An 18,709-nucleotide genomic window follows, 5' to 3' on the forward strand; every position below is an offset into this window, starting at 1 on the left:
AAGTAACAAAGAAGACTTATTTATAACAAGTTCAAATGTTTTTCAGGGTATGAAAATCACAAAAACATTCTCCAATGCACAGTATCAGAGATGCCAACTATTTCAAATGACTGAGCGTAATGATTGTACACAGAGCCCGTACAGATAAGGTACAACCACTGGATACAGTTTTGAGTCATCCATGTCTGTTGATCCATCTGTAACTAAACTATAAACACTGTTAGTAAGTATGCTTGAAATCATTTTGTCATCTTCACAACCCAACATTTGTACAATGGCTGTAGTTTTGGTTCTAGCACAGCCATATTGTCTTGCTATATCAGAGTCTGGGAACATTTTTCTGAATAGATGTCTTGCATGATTAGCTACAGCTAGGGGTAAATTATGAGCAATGACAAATTGCATGAACATCACTTCTGCATTTATGGTTTCATATTCTGAATTCTTACTCATAAATGTTGTTATCTGAATCGTTTTTGTCTTCACCTCAGCCTTTTGTTGGTGAGATGCCAATTTTGTATGTCTATGTTTATCCCGTCATGCGCCACAAAAAAAAATTGATGTGACAAACTGTACAAAACGCACGACAGTCAATGACTTTTGATGCAATGACTGGATATTTTGCACTATACTCTTTCCTAAATTTTTGATTCACAGTTTTAGTCCTTTTAGATTTGCCAGAAACAAGACAATCTGGTGAATGAGGCCTTTTTTTCCATCTTGTGAACGATCGCATTGGTGTTCCTCTGCTGCTTAGAAAGTGAGAAATACCCATCTACGCGAGCACTGATTGGCTGACAAGCACTGATGACGTAAAAAGAATTTCAAAGGAATTTTTTGTAATTAATTTATTAAATACACAAAACACAGTCATAAATGAGCAATCTATAGCAGTATTAAATAATAATAATTATAATAACAATACAATAATAAACAGCTTAGAGACAATGATCAGGCCTAGTAGCTGCAAATGATAAAGGGCTCTGTCTACAATCATTACGCTCAATCATTTGAAATAGTTGGCATCTCTGCAGTATAGAGAAGCACCGCACTCAAACTATTGGTAGACGTTGGAGATACAAATTTTTTTTTTTTTTATTATTTCAAGCACAAACATGATTATCTCATGTAGCCATTTGGACTGTGTCTTTTATTTATTATCAAAATTTATTTGTAACTCACTAGAACTTTTCTTTTCACCCCTTTCAAACCCTGGGGGAACAATTTATCACTTTATTGTATAGACCTATATAATATATAATAATTTGGGAGTTGCAACAAGTCAAAATATTTGTCTGTATGAGTGTATAGTAATAATATTTACACCAAAATCGTAATGATTATGCTAAAATCATAATGGTTGGCATATCTGCAGTGTTACACTATACCAAGTAGTCTCCATCTTTCACTTCTTTTCTTTCCTTGTTGTATGTATAAATACATGACATTGTTTCTGTCCACATTTTTTGTAGCACCTGTTGAAGGAATGCTTTCTAAAATGTGCTAAGAAAATGCTTCTTTTCCAACAAATCTATCAGAAACAGTAATGCTATGTCTTCCTGAGAAAGGTCTTGTCATCCTTCCATACTTTTCCAATAATTGGTAAATTACATTGTACCTAAACTGCCTCAAAGATGGCTTCTGGCCAGTTTTTGCTAGGTACATGTTATAATATTTCAAAACTGAGATCTCAATTAGGTGATTAAGAAGAAGAAAAAAAAGAGCTTGTTGTACCACTTCACAATCAATTTGTCCAATTCAGATGTCACTTTTGTCAACTAGCCTCATGCTGATAGTATAATCTAAAACTATGTTGGGTTTGGTTGTTGGTTGTTTAGTTTTATAATCATCCTTTCCATTGTATTTCATTTCACCTTTATGTACTGTATTAAACAAAGTAGCAGGATATTTGTCTTTCCATTGAAGTGCTAAAATATTCCCTTGCTTCTTGGTCTCAACACCTCTCTTCTTCAGAAGTGCAAATTTAGGCATATTCTTCCAATCAGTTCTAACCATTCCACAAAAACCAGTCGAATTTTCAAAGAGAAAGTTGCATAATTCCAGACTTATGTAACAATTATTAGCATACAATATATGACCTTTTCCAAGGTATTTGTTCATCAGTTGCTTGATAACTGATCCTGAAAATCCTGGTTGGGAATTATTGGAGACATTACATTATTTGCAGAATAGATAATCATATCTATTACAATTCGTATCTCACAATCACATAATACAAAGATCTTTGTTCCAAATCTATGATGCTTACTTGAAATGTATTCCTTGAAAACACTGTGGCTCTCGAAAAGAATCAGATTCATTGATAACTACTTTTCAAAATGGAGAAAAAGATTTCTTACCTTTATTCTTCACCACTGTAAACAGTTCTCTAACTTTCCATAATCGATCATTTGAGTTTGGTTCTTCATTATTTGCAAAGTGCATATACCTAGGAATCTCCTTCAGTCAATATCAAGTAATGTATTTTGAAAAAAACTGAAATTCCTATAAAGATATTCTTCCAATAATCAGCCAGGATATACTTTTCTAACTGTGACATAAGCATCACTAGAGCAAAAAAAAGTGTACATTTCCTCAATAGTTGTATCTTCCCATTTCTTACTTCATGAATTAGATGGAGTGTTACTTCCACTTTCTTTGAAATTCAAGAATTTACAAAAGTCATAATATCTGTTTATTTTTTGCACAATATGACTCATTATACTTTGATCAACTATAGCAGTAAAAAATTCATACTCTTTAGATTAATTTGCAAGCCTAAATTTATCTGCAAGCTCAGTGTTTCTACTATCAAAAGAATGAATAAATGGATGAAAATCATGACATCTTACTCACTGGGAAACAATGGATTCTAATTCACTTATGGATTCTGATTCACTATCTAAATAACATTCAGAGCTTGAAACAATTTAAATTTTATGACGGTGAAAATTTAGAAAAGTTTTCATCTTCATTAAAATAATTATCATGTGCTAATACTTTGATTTTGTCTTTTGATGAAAAACGTTTTCTCTTCATTCCCTTAGATAATGCACCCTTCCTTTTCTGCTCCTTGACTTACACTGAGAAAATGACTTGAATGTAATGTATTTGAGTGGGTATGGTCACTATGATGCGAGAAGGTTGCGAACTAATATTTTTAGCCTGTATCATCAATTGATGATAGTTGTATTGAATGCAAAGCATGAAATCATCAATTGATGATAGTTGTATTGAATGCAAAGCATGAAATCATCAATTGATGATAGTTGTATTGAATGCAAAGCATGAAATCATCAATTGATGGTGGCTGCTATTTAAGGGTTAATACCACCATTGGATTTTTGTCTAACTGATGAGATATCACCAAAGGCATTATCCATTATGACAAAGGTGATGACTAACATTAAAAATGGATTTTGCTAAAAACTTAGTTCTTATTTTATATTAAATTCATTTTTTTATATTGCTGATTTTAACTGCCTATTAACAATTAATGTAGTTAATAGTAATGAAGGTATTTATTTCATTATATATGCACGTATAAAAAGTTGTTAAACCAAAGACGATTTGAAACCAGTTTGTCAAAAATAAAAAAAATGGACATTGTTAAATTTAATTTCAACTCTTATTAAAATGCAGTAAACAAAAATATTATACTAATAAAAAAGTAAGATAACTACTGTTTATTTGTAGCAAAGTTTCTTATTTGAATTTGCTATAAATGAGCATTTTTAATTGAATGAATTTATACAAAAAATATAATCACACTTGTTTATCAACATATAAATTAAATTAACATTCATTAATTTTTTCTGAAGGTTTGCACTTTCAAATTTGATCAAACCTTCTAAACTTACCATTTTTATTTCTTTGTTCGACGACTTTTACTGGACTGTTGACAGTAAAAAAACCTGGCATTTCAAACACTTTTTCATTTTCTTTATTTTCTTCATCATTACTGCTACTGGTGCTTGAAGACTTAAAAGCACGAGCTTTGGCTTCTGCAAGTCTCTGTCTGGCAGCTAATATGTGCATTTTTATTTGTGAAGATACATTACTGGGTTTCTGACGTTTTCCACTTTCAGACTTAGACTAAGCAAATGAAAAAATGTTCATATTAATAAAATTTATCTGTTTTGTTTACTTCTAACATTAGATTAGTGAGAAACTAAAAATTCTTATCTAAGACAAACTTGAAATAACATGGTAGTTTAACAAACAACATACTTTTCATATTTAGATTTATAGTGCTTTACTCATAAATAACAGCATATTTCAAGTACTTAACTTACTGGGCAAAGTGATGAAAAAAATTAAAATGAAATTTGGAAATGGTAACCAAACAAAAGTTAACCAAAAATAACAGAATACAGTCACAATAAAAAAGTAGTAAATTTTATTTATAAAAAAATTAATACAGGCAAAATAAGTCAAAGAATGACCAGTAGCAGTACAACTCTTTCAAAGTAGTTCAACTGATAAAAATGCAGTCATTTTTAATAAATATTGGTTTAGTTGTGCAGAACTATTTTCTATACCTTGATAGCCCAATAATAATCTGTAATAAAGTCCACAAAAATCAAAAATAAATGTTAAATGCATTATTTCTCTAAGTACCAAAAAGGAAAAAAATAAAATTTCACAGATGTTTTTGTAAAACAAAATTGTCTGTTGTTAATAACAGTATACTGTAATGTTTATCTACATCTTCAGAATGTATATTAAAGTCATTATAGTTAACCAAAGGGAAATAACTAAGCATAAAACTTTAGTGCTCAACTGCTAACTTCTATCATGGATTTTCACAACCTAATAATTAACCTGTAGAGATTCTAACCATCTTTAATAAGACTTTGTACCACTTCTAACATGCTTCTGGTTATTTACATTTATCCTGCAAGTTTGTAGACACTGATATAATTTAAATGCTTATTTCTGCATTAAACAAGTTCACTGATTTTTTTTCCCAAAATACCTTCAATGGTTTAATACTTACAACTGCAAGTAACTTTCTCAACTGCATATTAACTTGATCTCTTAATTCTGTGCTGTGCTCAAATGAGTAGGTATTTAGAGTTTTTGTAATTACCATGATACAAGAATTGTTAACTCAGTCTAAAGCTTACACCTACAAGCAACTGAAAAATGTCCAAAAACACTGATCTTTTGATATTAAAATGTTATAATTGTTCTTACCTGAAAAATGTATTTCAGATAAATACCTCTTTGCAACAAAAAAAGCTATTACATCATACCTCACTGCTACAAGCCTTGAGCAAAGCTTCCAAACATACATGCATCAAAAGGTACTGCACTTACCTATGATACAATCGTCATTAGACCACAGCTGTCTATCAGTAGGAGGACAAAACATCTTCCATGTACAATATTCTCCTTAGCACTAATACTTGAACCAAAGTTCATTCTTGACAAGGCAAACTAATGCAAGGGAAGTGTGAAGGAAGGGTGGGAGTTGGTACAAAGAGTATCTCTCTGAAATCCATTATCAGGTAAAGATAAAAAAAAATGTTAACATCAGAAACACTAGTCACGTCTGCACCATAAACAACAAAAATCCCACATTATAGATAATGGAGGGCCAAATGCAGAGAAAGAAATTACAGATGAATTTCTTTGTATAGGTAATAAAGGTGTAGTGATACAGAGATAATACAAGTATTATACTGCAATATGATTGTATCAATACATTATCTGATGTGATTAATGTACCTTCATAAAACTTGGCAAGTTATCAGTGAACACTGTCTTTTATACAGAAAAATTAGAATTTCTAATAATATATTTTTCCTAAAAATTAATGATTCAATAAAAGAAGATGAGTATTGAGTAATGCATGTTATCTTCATTTCTTTTATCAAAAATATTACATCTAAAGTAATATAAATTAACAATAACAAAATAGATACAGATATTAACTTTTTTTTTCTCACCAGCTGCCAGTTAGTTGATCAAACCTAAGAATTTGAAAAAGCATTGTAAAGTATGAAGTACTTAAATAAGATAATGTTAGTTATGTAGAAAATAAATTACAGATAGAACTGTCAAACTTTGTTACAAATTGTTGATAAAACTTTCATTTCTAGATACGTATCATAACTACCACAATGATATGCATATCCCTAAAAGGTAGAATCCACAGAGCACTGGAGCAACACAGTGGGTTTCTTAGTTGGAATTTATTGGTGCAAAACAAATGGGCAGTTAGTGCCAAACAATCTAAATTATGAAAAACAATATTTTTTATAAAATTTAAAAATAGAGTTAAAACTATCATCCAAAATTCAGATAAAATATTAAAAAATGAAATTAAAAAGACCAATGGCTCATAAAAACTTAAAAAACACAATTAAAGTCACCACCACAAATGACACAATCCAATATCAGAGGTAAACCTGTAGTAAATAATGCATGTCTAAAATGGTGCTGCCACTCACAGCAATAACAGCAAAATGTTGACTGTTGTAAATTAAATGTCACAAAGATCACAAATTGGTGTATCAGTCCCAGATAAAAGAAAACAGAGTTTAAAAACTGTGACCAATGCATAGTCTAGCTTGGGCAACTTCCTTCTTCCAATCCTTACTGAAACAAGATGGCCAAAAAACATCAGAAGGTTTCATTTGGAAAAACGTCTTATAACTCCAAATCAACTGCAAACTGGTGCAAAGCCAAGTCTTTAATGCAGGACCATAGTCCAAATATGGGATAGGCATGACAGTAATAGGACCTGAGCAGACAAAGTTAGCTGCAGTGTCAGCAAGCTCTTTCCCACGAATACTGATGTGGCCTGGCATCCAGAAAAACTGGATAAAATGGGCCAGTCAGTTTTGTATATCCACAAGAACAGGATAAGAACTCAGGTGAAGTGATTCCAAGGCCAGAAGAAAGCTAAGTGAGTCAGTACTGACTAGTTCCAACATGACCTGAAGCAAGATAAATGGCATACAATTTGACAGTGAAGACAAAAACTGTAGAAGGGATCCTGTATACAACCACCAAACTACAACAAACCATGGAAGAGCCCACAGAGACACCTGATTTCGAATCTCCCATATAAATGGGAATGGAAGGATGATTCAAAAGACGTTTAGCAAAAACAAAACATTACTTCCAATTGAGAGTATCCACCTTCCTCTGATGACTCAACGAAAGGTCACAGGTAGGAATGGAAATAAGCCGTGGCAGGATGGGCTGATCAGTGGAGACAGTAGTGTCATCCAGTGACACACCCAACTCAGCCTGCTGTGCCTGTATATAAAAGGCCAAAGGGAAGAATGGGAGACCATCTATTCCAAAGGAGCATAACCTAGTGAGGAAAGAAAACATAACCCCAGATGGGATGCTGTGGTAAAGATCAAAGCTTTGAAATGCACAGTACAGAAAGTTGCAAATGGCAGAGTTGTAGAGGACGTTTATGAGACTTAGTATACAAACTCTAGACTGGAAAAGTGCAGAAAGACACCGTGCAAAGCCAAAGCTTTAGTTGATGAATGGGGTCCAATATCTTCAAGGCCAAAGTACTGACAGAACCATAGACCATAAGCCTATAGTCCAGTTTCGATCAAATGAGGGCACAATAGATCTTTAAAACAGAACATTGATCTGCTACTCAAAAGATGGAAGGAAGGACAAGGAGGAAGTTCAGTGCCCTTGTACACTTGACACATAGCTGCTTGATGTGTGGAATAAAGGTCAGTTTACAGTCAAAGATAAGCCCCAAGAACTCTATCTCAAGAACCACAGGAAGCACAACTTCTCTGAGATGGAGCTCAGGATTGGAGTGAATATTTAGTTGGCAGCAGAAGTGTATGCAAACAGTTTTAGAGCAAGAAAAAGTAAAATCATTTGCTGTGGTCCAGTTCAGCAAACAGCTGAGGGAAGTCTGTAGCTGGTATTCAATAAACCTCACACAAGATAAGGAAGTTGTTAACATAAAGACCATCTGCAACTGTATGGGGAGTTATCCATTGATGGCATTAACTTTCATAATGAAATGTGTAACACTCAAGACACAGCTCTGAGAAACTCCAAGTTCCCGTGGAAAAGAACAGGAAAGCATTGAGCCCACACAGACATGGAATTGCTAGTCAATTAAAAACTTTTAATTAAAACCGGTAAATGATCACAAAACCAATATAAGTGAAGTGTCACAAAATGACATACCTCCACATAGTATTATTAACCCTCTGAAGGTCAAAGAATACAGAAACAAGATACTGTCACTTGAGAAAGGTTTCTCTGATCGACATTTCAAGTCAAATCAGGTAGTCCATAATGGAGCACTGTTGTCAGAACTCACATTGGGTGGGCGAGAGGAGGTTGTTTGATTCAAGAAACCAAACAAGAAGAGCATTAACTATCCTCTCTAAGATCTTACAGACACAGCTCATTGAAGCAATTGGACAACAGTTTGAAGGAATCCTGGGATCCCTTCCCAGGCTTAGAGAAAGGGAGGACAATAGCCTGACACCAAGCATCAGAAAAAACATTTTCCTGCCAGATCCAGTTAGAGACAAATAGAAGAATAGCCAGAGAGGCAGGAGAGAGATGGCAATGCATCTCATAGTGCATATCAGGTACAATCAATGTACTGTCAAACAAAAGAAAAGCAAGCTTGATTTCCACCAGTGTAAAAGAGTGATTGTAGTCAGAGACGATTGGCCCAAAAGGAAAGAGACAAATGCTCTGCCTGAGACTTGATGTCTGAGAAGGTAGGGGATGAAACAGAAATGCTAAATGCATGAAAAAAACTTCTGCTTTGAATACTGATGATACTTTTGGCATCAGTGACTTCCTGGCCATTTGAGAGCAATATCAAAAAGGGGAGGAAAGCATAATGCCCACGAAACTTCCAAATCTTGCCCAATGTAATTTTGGAACTGGTGGTAAAAGAGATGTTAGTTGTGAGTTTAATTCAAGATTCCTTCTGGCTTTTCGTCTTACCTGTCAAGCATATACATGAGCTTGCTAAAAGTAATGCAGTTTGAAAGTGTGGGATGCCTGTGAAAGATAACCCAGGCTTATTTTTGAGCCCTCTGTGCTATCTGGCAGGCAGGAGTCCACCATGGACAAGGATACCATGAAAAATATGTCAAGATTTTAGCAATAAATTAAGAAGCCTAGACAACGCAGTCAGTCACTGCTACTACACAGTTGTCTATCATTGGCATACAGACAACAGCAGGATCAAGTTCTGAGAGAGCACTGAAAGAGAGTCAGTTAAGTTGGGTCAGTGTCCACTGAAGCAAGCAAATCATATAGCATCAACTACAGCCTATCTCCCTCAAAATCATAGGACAATAATCACTGCTCCATGGGTCACTGTAAACCCTCCAAGAGAAGCAAGAGAAAAGTGAAGGGAAGCAGATAGAGAGATCAATAGCAGTAAAAGATTTACTTGGTGCATGAAAATAAGTACAAGAACCAATACTGAAGACATAATGGTTGTGATTCGAGAGCATATGCTCTAAAGAATGACCCCTACCCTTAATATCAGCACCACCACAGAGCGATTACATCCATTAAAGTCCCCCAGGATTAAAAAGGGAGACAGCAACTGTTCAATGAGAGCATCAAGATCTTATTGATTATATGTAAAGAGAACAAATAATGATGATAAGACCCAAGGAAACATAAATGGCTACGGCGTCCAAGGGTGTATCAAGTGACAAAGACAGCTCAGGCATGTACTTTTAGATCAGCAGTGTCACACCTCTATGCATTTGTCCATCAGACCAATGTAAGGAGGCAATTATAGTCAGAGAAATGAATTCAGGAGGAGCTTGCTGTGTTTTGGTGTATGTGTTTCAAAAAAGATGTTCACAGAATGTAGCTTCTTAACTGACTTTAAAGAACCAGCAAGCCTTTCCAATCTGTTCTGAATGAAAGAGACATTTACCCAAAAGTTTTCTCTAACAAGGGATGCAAAATAAAAAATTTAGGTACAGATTAAGAATGAGTTGAAGATTGCTGGTCAGCCTTCAAGACATGGTTGTTTAACAATTAGATATTTTTTTGGAAGAATCCACAATCAAAGGAATAAAATCCATTGTCCATTGACCCACCCATCCACCCTGGAATCCTACAACAGGGCACACTCCAATGCCAAACAAGGACACTGCAACAAAGCTAGGGCTTTGTAAGCACTGTAACCAAATATAAGCATCAGACACAATGTCCACAACATGTGTTGAGAATGCCCAATACTGGTATGCAATTGATCCTCACCCAACAGGACCAGCCGACTGACCCTGGAGAGGCCACCCCAAGTTCAAAGTGATAGGTTGCAGGGCTCCAGACACCACTTAACAACCAGGATCCTCTCCTTCCCTTCATGCATGACAAACACATGGTTGAATGTTCAGATCCCAGGAGAGAACTGAAAATACAGAACCTTTCCTGGGAGGATCAGTAATTTTCAACATGAATTTCACAGTCAGCATCATTAAACTATTCACAAAGTTGCATTGTAGCAGATAAAGTTTTTTGCTGTCCAGTGTAACTGGTCCAATGTTAAGTTTTCATGCTGATATATTACCCAATGGCACAAAAACTACTCTGAAATTAAAATGAGGCAAAGGGTTCTCTAGGAGTAATAAAACCAAGGAATCCAAGAAAGCTTTTAAATACAGAATGGTATCCTACAGATCTGTGCTCCAATATCTTGAGTTTTTTGCAACAGTCTCATGTAAAGCATTCCAAAGACAACTTTGTACAAAATGTAATACATTTGTCTTTAAAATAATTTAGTTTTCATCTTGAAGCAATCAAAAACTTGAAAAAGGCAATCCTTCATAATCTTTCTTACAAATTCCATATACTGAGTTTCATTATTTTTTGCAATTCTACCACAACCATCACAAACACACACACACACACAAGATACAAAATTAAAAACATTCACACTATAGGTTGACACAACAGAACAAGTTATAATGCAGATCTTGCTTAAATTCACACCTCTGTACAGAGATGCTGAAACACTTTGAAAGTGTAGTCATTACCTAATCTGAAATGTTTTTTTTATTCAATACAAGCAAACATATTTTACTTCTTCAGCACAGATTATGTGTACAAATAAATTGTCACTAAAACTATATTAAAAACAAAGCAACTCATAGATGTCTTACTTTCGTGACTGTTTTACTGAAAACTCTTGGATGTTTTATGTCATCTTCAAGTTCAGAACTCCATTTAGACTTTTCTAACTCTTCCAATTTGTTGAATTTTTGGTTTACATCTTCTATCTGAAGCAGAAAAGTTTTAAAATAATTATAAGTTCAATCAATCTATCAAGATAATAGATGTTACAATGACAGTCACAAACACGGTCACTATAAAGTTGGGGTAGAATGTAATATTATTTACCATTTTGTAGATAGTAAGATGCCAATGAAAATTTATTCCATTTGGGATGGGTATGCAACAACACTTCTCTACAAAATATCAATAAAAAAGATGAACATAGAACTGAATGAAGTTTTATAATGGATATTACAAAGTTTCATATCAAAAAGCATCTTTAATGTGGACATTTCAGAATTCACTTAAATTCTACCATCAACATTAATATCTCAAACACAAAATTAGTTTATAATAATTGAAGTGCAAAAACAGCATTAGCATTGAGAAAGTTTCCATATTCAATCAGAAGTCTAGAGAGAACACAGTGAAATTGTAACAGTATAATAAAATGTTTGATAAAACATGGCATACATTTCATAATTAATACTGTTATAAGAAATTATAAAAAAAAGATTGCATGTAAGGTTAGAGACAAACTTTAAAAGCAATAATAAATATCAAATAAAAACAATTTGAATAAATTAATTGCAACAGGGATGAACTGATGTTATTAAATAAAGAGGGTTTCTTTCTGTGGTTCCACAGTTAAGAATTTTAAAAATTTTCCAGAGGTATGGGGTGGTTGTTATTCTCGCTTTGCAAGTGAATACAAAATTTAGGTGGATTAATTAGCTTATAACCTGCTTCTTGATGAAATTCCCATGTGCACGAATTTGTGGGTCATATTTAAATGCATAGGAATTGATATAATGTATTTGGTTTTAAATATATTTTCAATTCTAAATGATAAGGTAAAAACTAAATGTAGCTTAATTTGTGGGTAGATATGTTTTTTTTAATTTGATATCTGAGTTTAAGACTTTCCTTGTCAATAAAAGGAGTGATAAGAATTAACAAATATTTTGAAACAGCATGTGACTTTTTGGTAGGTTCTATTTTATTTGTTAAAAAGATTTTCTGTGATAGTGCAAGAAATTAAGGGGATAACTATTATTTTCTATTATCTCAAAAATTTTGAAATTTCTGAGTGAAAACAGAAGTAGTCAGAATATATATTAGAAGATTTAGAACAAGGTTATGTTGGAAGGAGACAGGTATGATACTGTCAAAACAAGTATAGAAGCCAGTAAATGTTTTCTTATAGTAAATAGATGCATCAAAGAGATTGCTTATTCTTTAGATGTCTAAGTAAACTACATGCCACCTACAAATGTGCCCACAAGCATGTTGAAATTTCAGCAAAAAGTAACTGATCTACTCTGATTACACAGTGAGAACCACTTTCTTCATCGAAGAAAGCCTTTCCATTTTCAATGATTACCCAACACTAAATAATATCAACTCATCCCTGTAGCATTAATTTACTCAGTTTATTTTTATTTGATATTTATTATTCTTTTAGAGATACAAAGTTTATACTTATATTCTCCGTAATAATTTCTCTCAACATTGTTATTTAAACATGTACATTGCACATTTTATAGTGCATTCCATTACACTATTAACATTTAAATATGTTTTTCCTAAACTTTGAATACATAAACTTGTTCAATGGTGTTTCTGTAGTTTGAATATTATGAACTAACATTTTTTTTGATATATTAAAAGTGACAATGGAATTTAAGGAAATTCAGAAATACCTGTATTTAAGTTGTTGTTTGGTATTGTGTTTTATTATACAGCTGAATGATTAATGGAATTTGCAAACTGTAGATTGCCAGACCCATTAATTCATTATTTACTATGAACCTTAGATTAACAAAATCAAAAATACTAATTTCAATAAGCTGATTCTTCATGGACATATGGAGCAACTATCCCATATTATCACATAATAGTCAAGAACCCTTACACAGACTTCATGTTGCTAACAGTATAAAGTATTTAAATAATAATAATAAATCTCTAAGGAAATTGTAGTAACAAGAGATACAAAAGCAATGGTGACATATAGAATTGCAAGTAGACAAAGAAGGTTCTGGAACTAAAAAAAAGATGCTAAGTAAAATAAGTGTCAACAGAAAATCTGATATTCAGTACATAACACCATTATAAAAGTAGTTGTACTGAATGGATTTAAACCAATGTCACTTATTAAATATTTAGGAAAGAAAGTCTGTTTTTAGAAATTTCGTTTTGTGAAGAATTTTAGGACCAGTGTAGAATGCAGATGAGAAAAGATGTAAAAAAGAACATGATCAAGAGTTGATAGATTTTAGCAGATTTACACCTCTTACAAATATCATGAAAGCACCAAAAAAGAGACAGGCTGAACATGTTGCCAGAAAAGAAAAGACCAATAAAGACTTATGTTTGGAAAATCCACAAACAGAACATCATTAGTAAGACCAAGAAATAAATCTGGCAAAATAATGTTGCAGAGGACAGGGAAAGATGGAGACATTCCCATAAGAGCAGCAAAGATGCTATAATAGTAGTAGTACTAGGGTAGAGTAGTACATAATTTTGATGAATCATAACAATCAATGAAGCTGTACAGCATTGAACTAATTAAAACTAATAATGAGAAATCATATAATATAAATATCACTTACTTAGATAGTTGGAATAATCAAAAAAGTAATAATTAGACACTAATTACAAACAGTTGATCATTTTTCTCGTTAGTTCAATTACATTATTTTATATGGCACTAATCAATGTAGCTGATGCTCTTAGTCAACTTGATCACTGAGATGTAATTCATAATGGTAATTTGGAGGTTCCAATGGTACTGAAAGAAAAAAGGAATGGGGATCAACTTGGAACACAAGGACCATCAAAATGTGACCTGCAACAAGTCATATCTCAGCTATGGTAAGCAAAGTGCAGCATCTAGTAACATGCAAAAATTTACAAACACAAAGATCAGTAGCAAAAGATGTACACATGGTACCAAGCAACAATACATAACATAATCAAGAGACTTTACCTACACTGATACCAGAAGGTTGTGGATTTACACAGAAAACCTCCCAAACACAGCTTCAATTCAGTCATCTCATACCTCAAGAAGTCAGAGATTGAAAAAGGTATTTATGCTATTCCATATGAGGATGCAGAGCTTGTAGACTTCATTGCAATAGTAGTGCTGAAATAAGCACTTAAAAATTGCAATATTATATCAATTATGAAAAACATTCAGAGAGAAATAGTGCACTTTGGACATAGCAGTCTTCTAATAGTCTTTTACAATGGAATTATGTTGCAGTGCTACTGTCAAGATACATAGTTGTCAGAACATCACAAAACATTGCCAATATGACTGTTCAAACATGGTAAAGCTCCACAATTATTTTCATTTAATATTTTCAACATATGTATAATATGAATCCATAGTATTAAAATAATTCAGTAATACCACACATTTTGTTATGATAATAAAATATTGCTACGGCATGTAACAACCTGCATTTTTATAACTATACCAGAATAAATGTTTCAAGATTTTAATCATTCTTCCTATATAGCTATTTTGGGGGAAAAAAAAATTATTTTGCAAGTAAACTTAAACTTTAAGGTAATATAGAAATATTGGTTGTTTTTGCTTAGTATGAAATGAATTAAAAACTGTTCTCATTGTGCAAAATAAATTTGAGATACAACTGGATTACTGAACAATTATATTTCGAATTTTTTTTATTTTAGTTTTATAATGGCTCTTTGTTAGATAAAGAGAATCTTTGTGAATTGGCTTCCAATTAACTGAAAAAATAGAACACAGATTCAAAGTTCAAGTTCCAACCTGAAAGTCACTTTTCATTATCCACTAAAACTCATTAGGTAACTACATTCTACCTTATTCAGTTTGTTCTATTATATCATTCGTGACATTAAAACTAAAAGGAGAAGGGCAAATTAGAGAAATATATATGATGCATAGCAGTAAATTAAGAGAAAAGAAATTAGAAACCCTTTACTACATTAATGTTAGTTTAATCTGTAGTTTCCATTTCAAGGTTTTAAAAAGCAGTTAGATGGCATTATTTATTTTGTGAGAATTTTTCATTTTGCTTTAAAAACTAAATAGAATTTAAAAAAGAAATTAAAATCAGCTTTAATGATACCAAATATGAAATAACTAAACCAGACACAGTGCAGTGTATACCTGAAAAAAAATCATGTCCCAAAATCCTTGCAGGTCATCACAAGTTGTCTTCTTTTCACCCCTGTGAAATTCACAATTATCAACCAAGCCACTAAACTGATGAAACCGCTGGTCCATTAAAAGTTGTGCTTGACCAACAGCCAGTCTAATTTGTCCCAAACCTATTAAAAACCAATTTACTTAACTAATGTCATAAAGAACATATAAATTACTAAACAATTAGTAAAAATATTCAAATATACCAAAGCTGCCTAATTGAAACTAATACAACCTATGGAAAGCAACAGAAATATATTCCTGAGAAAATGTGTTTAATCATTAAGTTCATATACCTTCTACCTCGCACATATTAGTATTATAGGCACAGGACTCAAATCAATAATCTCAATTTAATCTTGTTCCCAACCAAACATAAAATGTAACTTTTACATAAAATAAGAAAAACATTACTACACTGGCAAAATCCTGATCAACAAGAAAAGACAGTTTTCAATAATTAAATGTACAAACAGACCAATGATTCATTACACATATTAAGTATGAACTAAAATACTTCTCAAAAATTATATTCATAATGTTTCTTTTGCACAAAAAATTGTTACAAGATACAAATCATATTAAAATAAAATATATAATCTGTACCTAAATTAAATGACTTGAAGCATTAGTATGTGAAATAAATATTAAAACAACAATGCAATACAACTTACTGGCTGGTTAATGAAATAAGTGTGCAAATTTTTTAAAAATATAAAATTTAATGTAAAGACAAAAATCAATAATACATATCAATCAATAAATAATACTTTTAAAACAAATTTTAAAACTCCCCAAGTAAATACATCATCACAAGACAAAAATACATTCTTACTTTTCAGCTATTACAAAGAATTTTTCCATATAACAAAATCACTGATTTGAGTACTGGTTTATTCATATTTTGTAACAAATACTGAACCATACCAATTATTTAAATATCAATTTTGATATACAAGAAAAAGTAGGCTTTACATTTGATAAATCATTTCAGCAGTACAATGTGATGGGATTTCACATTATAAAAAGTAAGCTGAACAGTACAGGGATTTATTAACAAAAGCATTTTAACCAACTATAAAAAGCTAAATGAGTATTCATTGCCCATAAACCAACTTTTCGGCAAGAAAGCTTTCTAAACAAATGTACTGTTTCAAAACTATGCAAATTAATTTTATCAACTGAATTTTTGCCTGTGATGTTTTTCTGGAAATACTTATAAATACATACATCTTTTTGTAAACTCAGAAATGTATAAAAAAACTTAATATTTCTAAAGAAGATTTTAAATTCTGCTGTTAAATAAGGAACTTGCATTCATCTGGAATATCTGCTTTCTCTGCAGTTTCATTCCATCTTTCACACAACTTCTGAAGACGTCCCGTTTCATTTGCTAACTGCTGTCGAAAGTACAGAACGTTGTGGACACTCATGATAAATTTGAACACTGGATCATAAAAATATGCAGCTCAAGTTTCATTCTGAGAAAAAAAAATTAATTTACAATTATAAAGATCTAAATACAATAGGTCACTTTTACACATACTAAAATCTTGAAAAACATGAATATGACAAATAGGAATTTTCAGAGATTCTACAAATTCTCTGATAGTCCAATCAAAACTAATTTTCTTTTCTTTTTTTTTAAGTGGGTTCATATCTTGCAATGCTAAATAATATCAAAAATATAGAACTTCAGATATCCATATAGCAATCCAAGATAAAATAATAAAATCTGCACAATGTACTCCAAACCAAATATTGAGAAACAGAGCTCAACAATAAACTCAACTAATCAATTATCTACCAGCATCTATTATATTGAGTAGCGACATGAAAAATAGTCATTTATTAAAATAAACAATTAAATCAACTAATGACACAAAAATTATCAATTAATCAAAATTAATGTATTTGATTACTTCAGCTTCCAAATTATCAAAATATTGGCATTATGTTATTATTTTTTTATTAATTGAAGGTCCTTAAGCATGATTAGTTAGTACTAGGAGTCACAAAAATAATAAACTAATAAAAATTAGTTTCTAGTTTCAACTATTCCTATTATCCAATTTTCATGTAACAATACTAATTAATTGGTTGAAAATAATGGATTAATGAGTCTGACAGTTAATCAATTAGTGTTTTCTAATAGCAAAGCCACATTTGGTTATTTGATGGGTCCACCAAGGGGAATTGAACCCCTGATTTTAGCACTGTAATTCCATAGACCAGCAGGAGACTAGTTAATTAGTGAAGTCATCCAATGCTATTGAGAAGTAATGTAAAACACTGCATTTCATACCATAAATAACAATAGGTATATACAGTTAATAAATAACAAATGTTCCTTTTTCTTCATCAACTATGTAACTATACAGATTTTAAAACAAACACAATAATAGTCTACTAGAAGATAAAAAATTAACATACAATACACATAAATACAACATTAGGATCAAAGTAACTGAACTTTTTTTTTATTACATCAAATAAACTGGTAAATCAGCAAAACCAACATTCCTAATACCAGTGATAAGAGAAGTACCAAGCACAACAGGTTATGTCTTTATTCAAGTTCCACATAATTAAGCCATTGTAGATTTTATTGTAGACAATTCTGAAACAATTAAGAATTTAAAAAAACAAAAACATACATGTTTGGTATAATGTGATTTTTAACACTCATACTAGGGCTTAAAATTTTGAAGCTTTTTGCAACTGGAATAATAACTTTTTTTTTAATTCCTTATGACCAAGGAAAAAAATCTATTAATACTATTACCAATAGTATCACAATGAACAGATTAATTAGAAATTAAACTATTATATATGTATACACAAAGACAAAATGTGCATTTGTTTGAACGATAACTTCTCCGAGCCAAACTCAAAGTTTTGTACATAAACCCAATGAGCTATGTGTAATATCCTAAAATGCCAAAACTGAACTTAACCCTATTTCTACTCTGTAAAGCCTGTTAGTTAATAACTCTCAGACTATTGAGTTAATCTCAAACAATTTTCACAGGTTGATGCTTTAGACAATGTTGAATATTCTAAAGTTGTTGGATTGTTTCTCAAACAACCATTCTTTTCTTATGGTCAATGAAATGGAGTTTTTAAGTTTCGATGGTGGGAACACCTCTAAATATTTATTTGTAGGTATACTGGATTGGTTTGTTTTGAATTTCTGCATTTGCCATCCCTAATTTATCAACAAGAAATAACTATAGA

At 31.9% G+C, this 18,709-nt stretch overlaps 1 protein-coding gene across 2 annotated transcripts in view; it reads right to left on the bottom strand.

The window, feature by feature from the left end:
• Positions 1 to 18,709, bottom strand: part of LOC143249458 (disks large-associated protein 5-like) — a 29,633-nt gene that overhangs the window by 10,066 nt on the left and 858 nt on the right. For both annotated transcript variants that reach the window (XM_076499339.1, XM_076499350.1), the window contains exons 2-5: positions 16,788 to 16,953; positions 15,437 to 15,597; positions 11,154 to 11,270; positions 3,861 to 4,095 (exon numbers count right to left, since the gene is read on the bottom strand). In XM_076499339.1, coding sequence (XP_076355454.1) covers positions 3,861 to 4,095; positions 11,154 to 11,270; positions 15,437 to 15,597; positions 16,788 to 16,905 — 631 coding nt within the window. In that variant the 5' untranslated portion in view covers positions 16,906 to 16,953. The remainder of the gene's footprint in view (positions 1 to 3,860; positions 4,096 to 11,153; positions 11,271 to 15,436; positions 15,598 to 16,787; positions 16,954 to 18,709) is intronic.

The sequence above is a fragment of the Tachypleus tridentatus genome, chromosome 1 (assembly GCF_004210375.1).
Source record: "Tachypleus tridentatus isolate NWPU-2018 chromosome 1, ASM421037v1, whole genome shotgun sequence".
Lineage (NCBI taxonomy): Eukaryota > Metazoa > Arthropoda > Merostomata > Xiphosura > Limulidae > Tachypleus > Tachypleus tridentatus.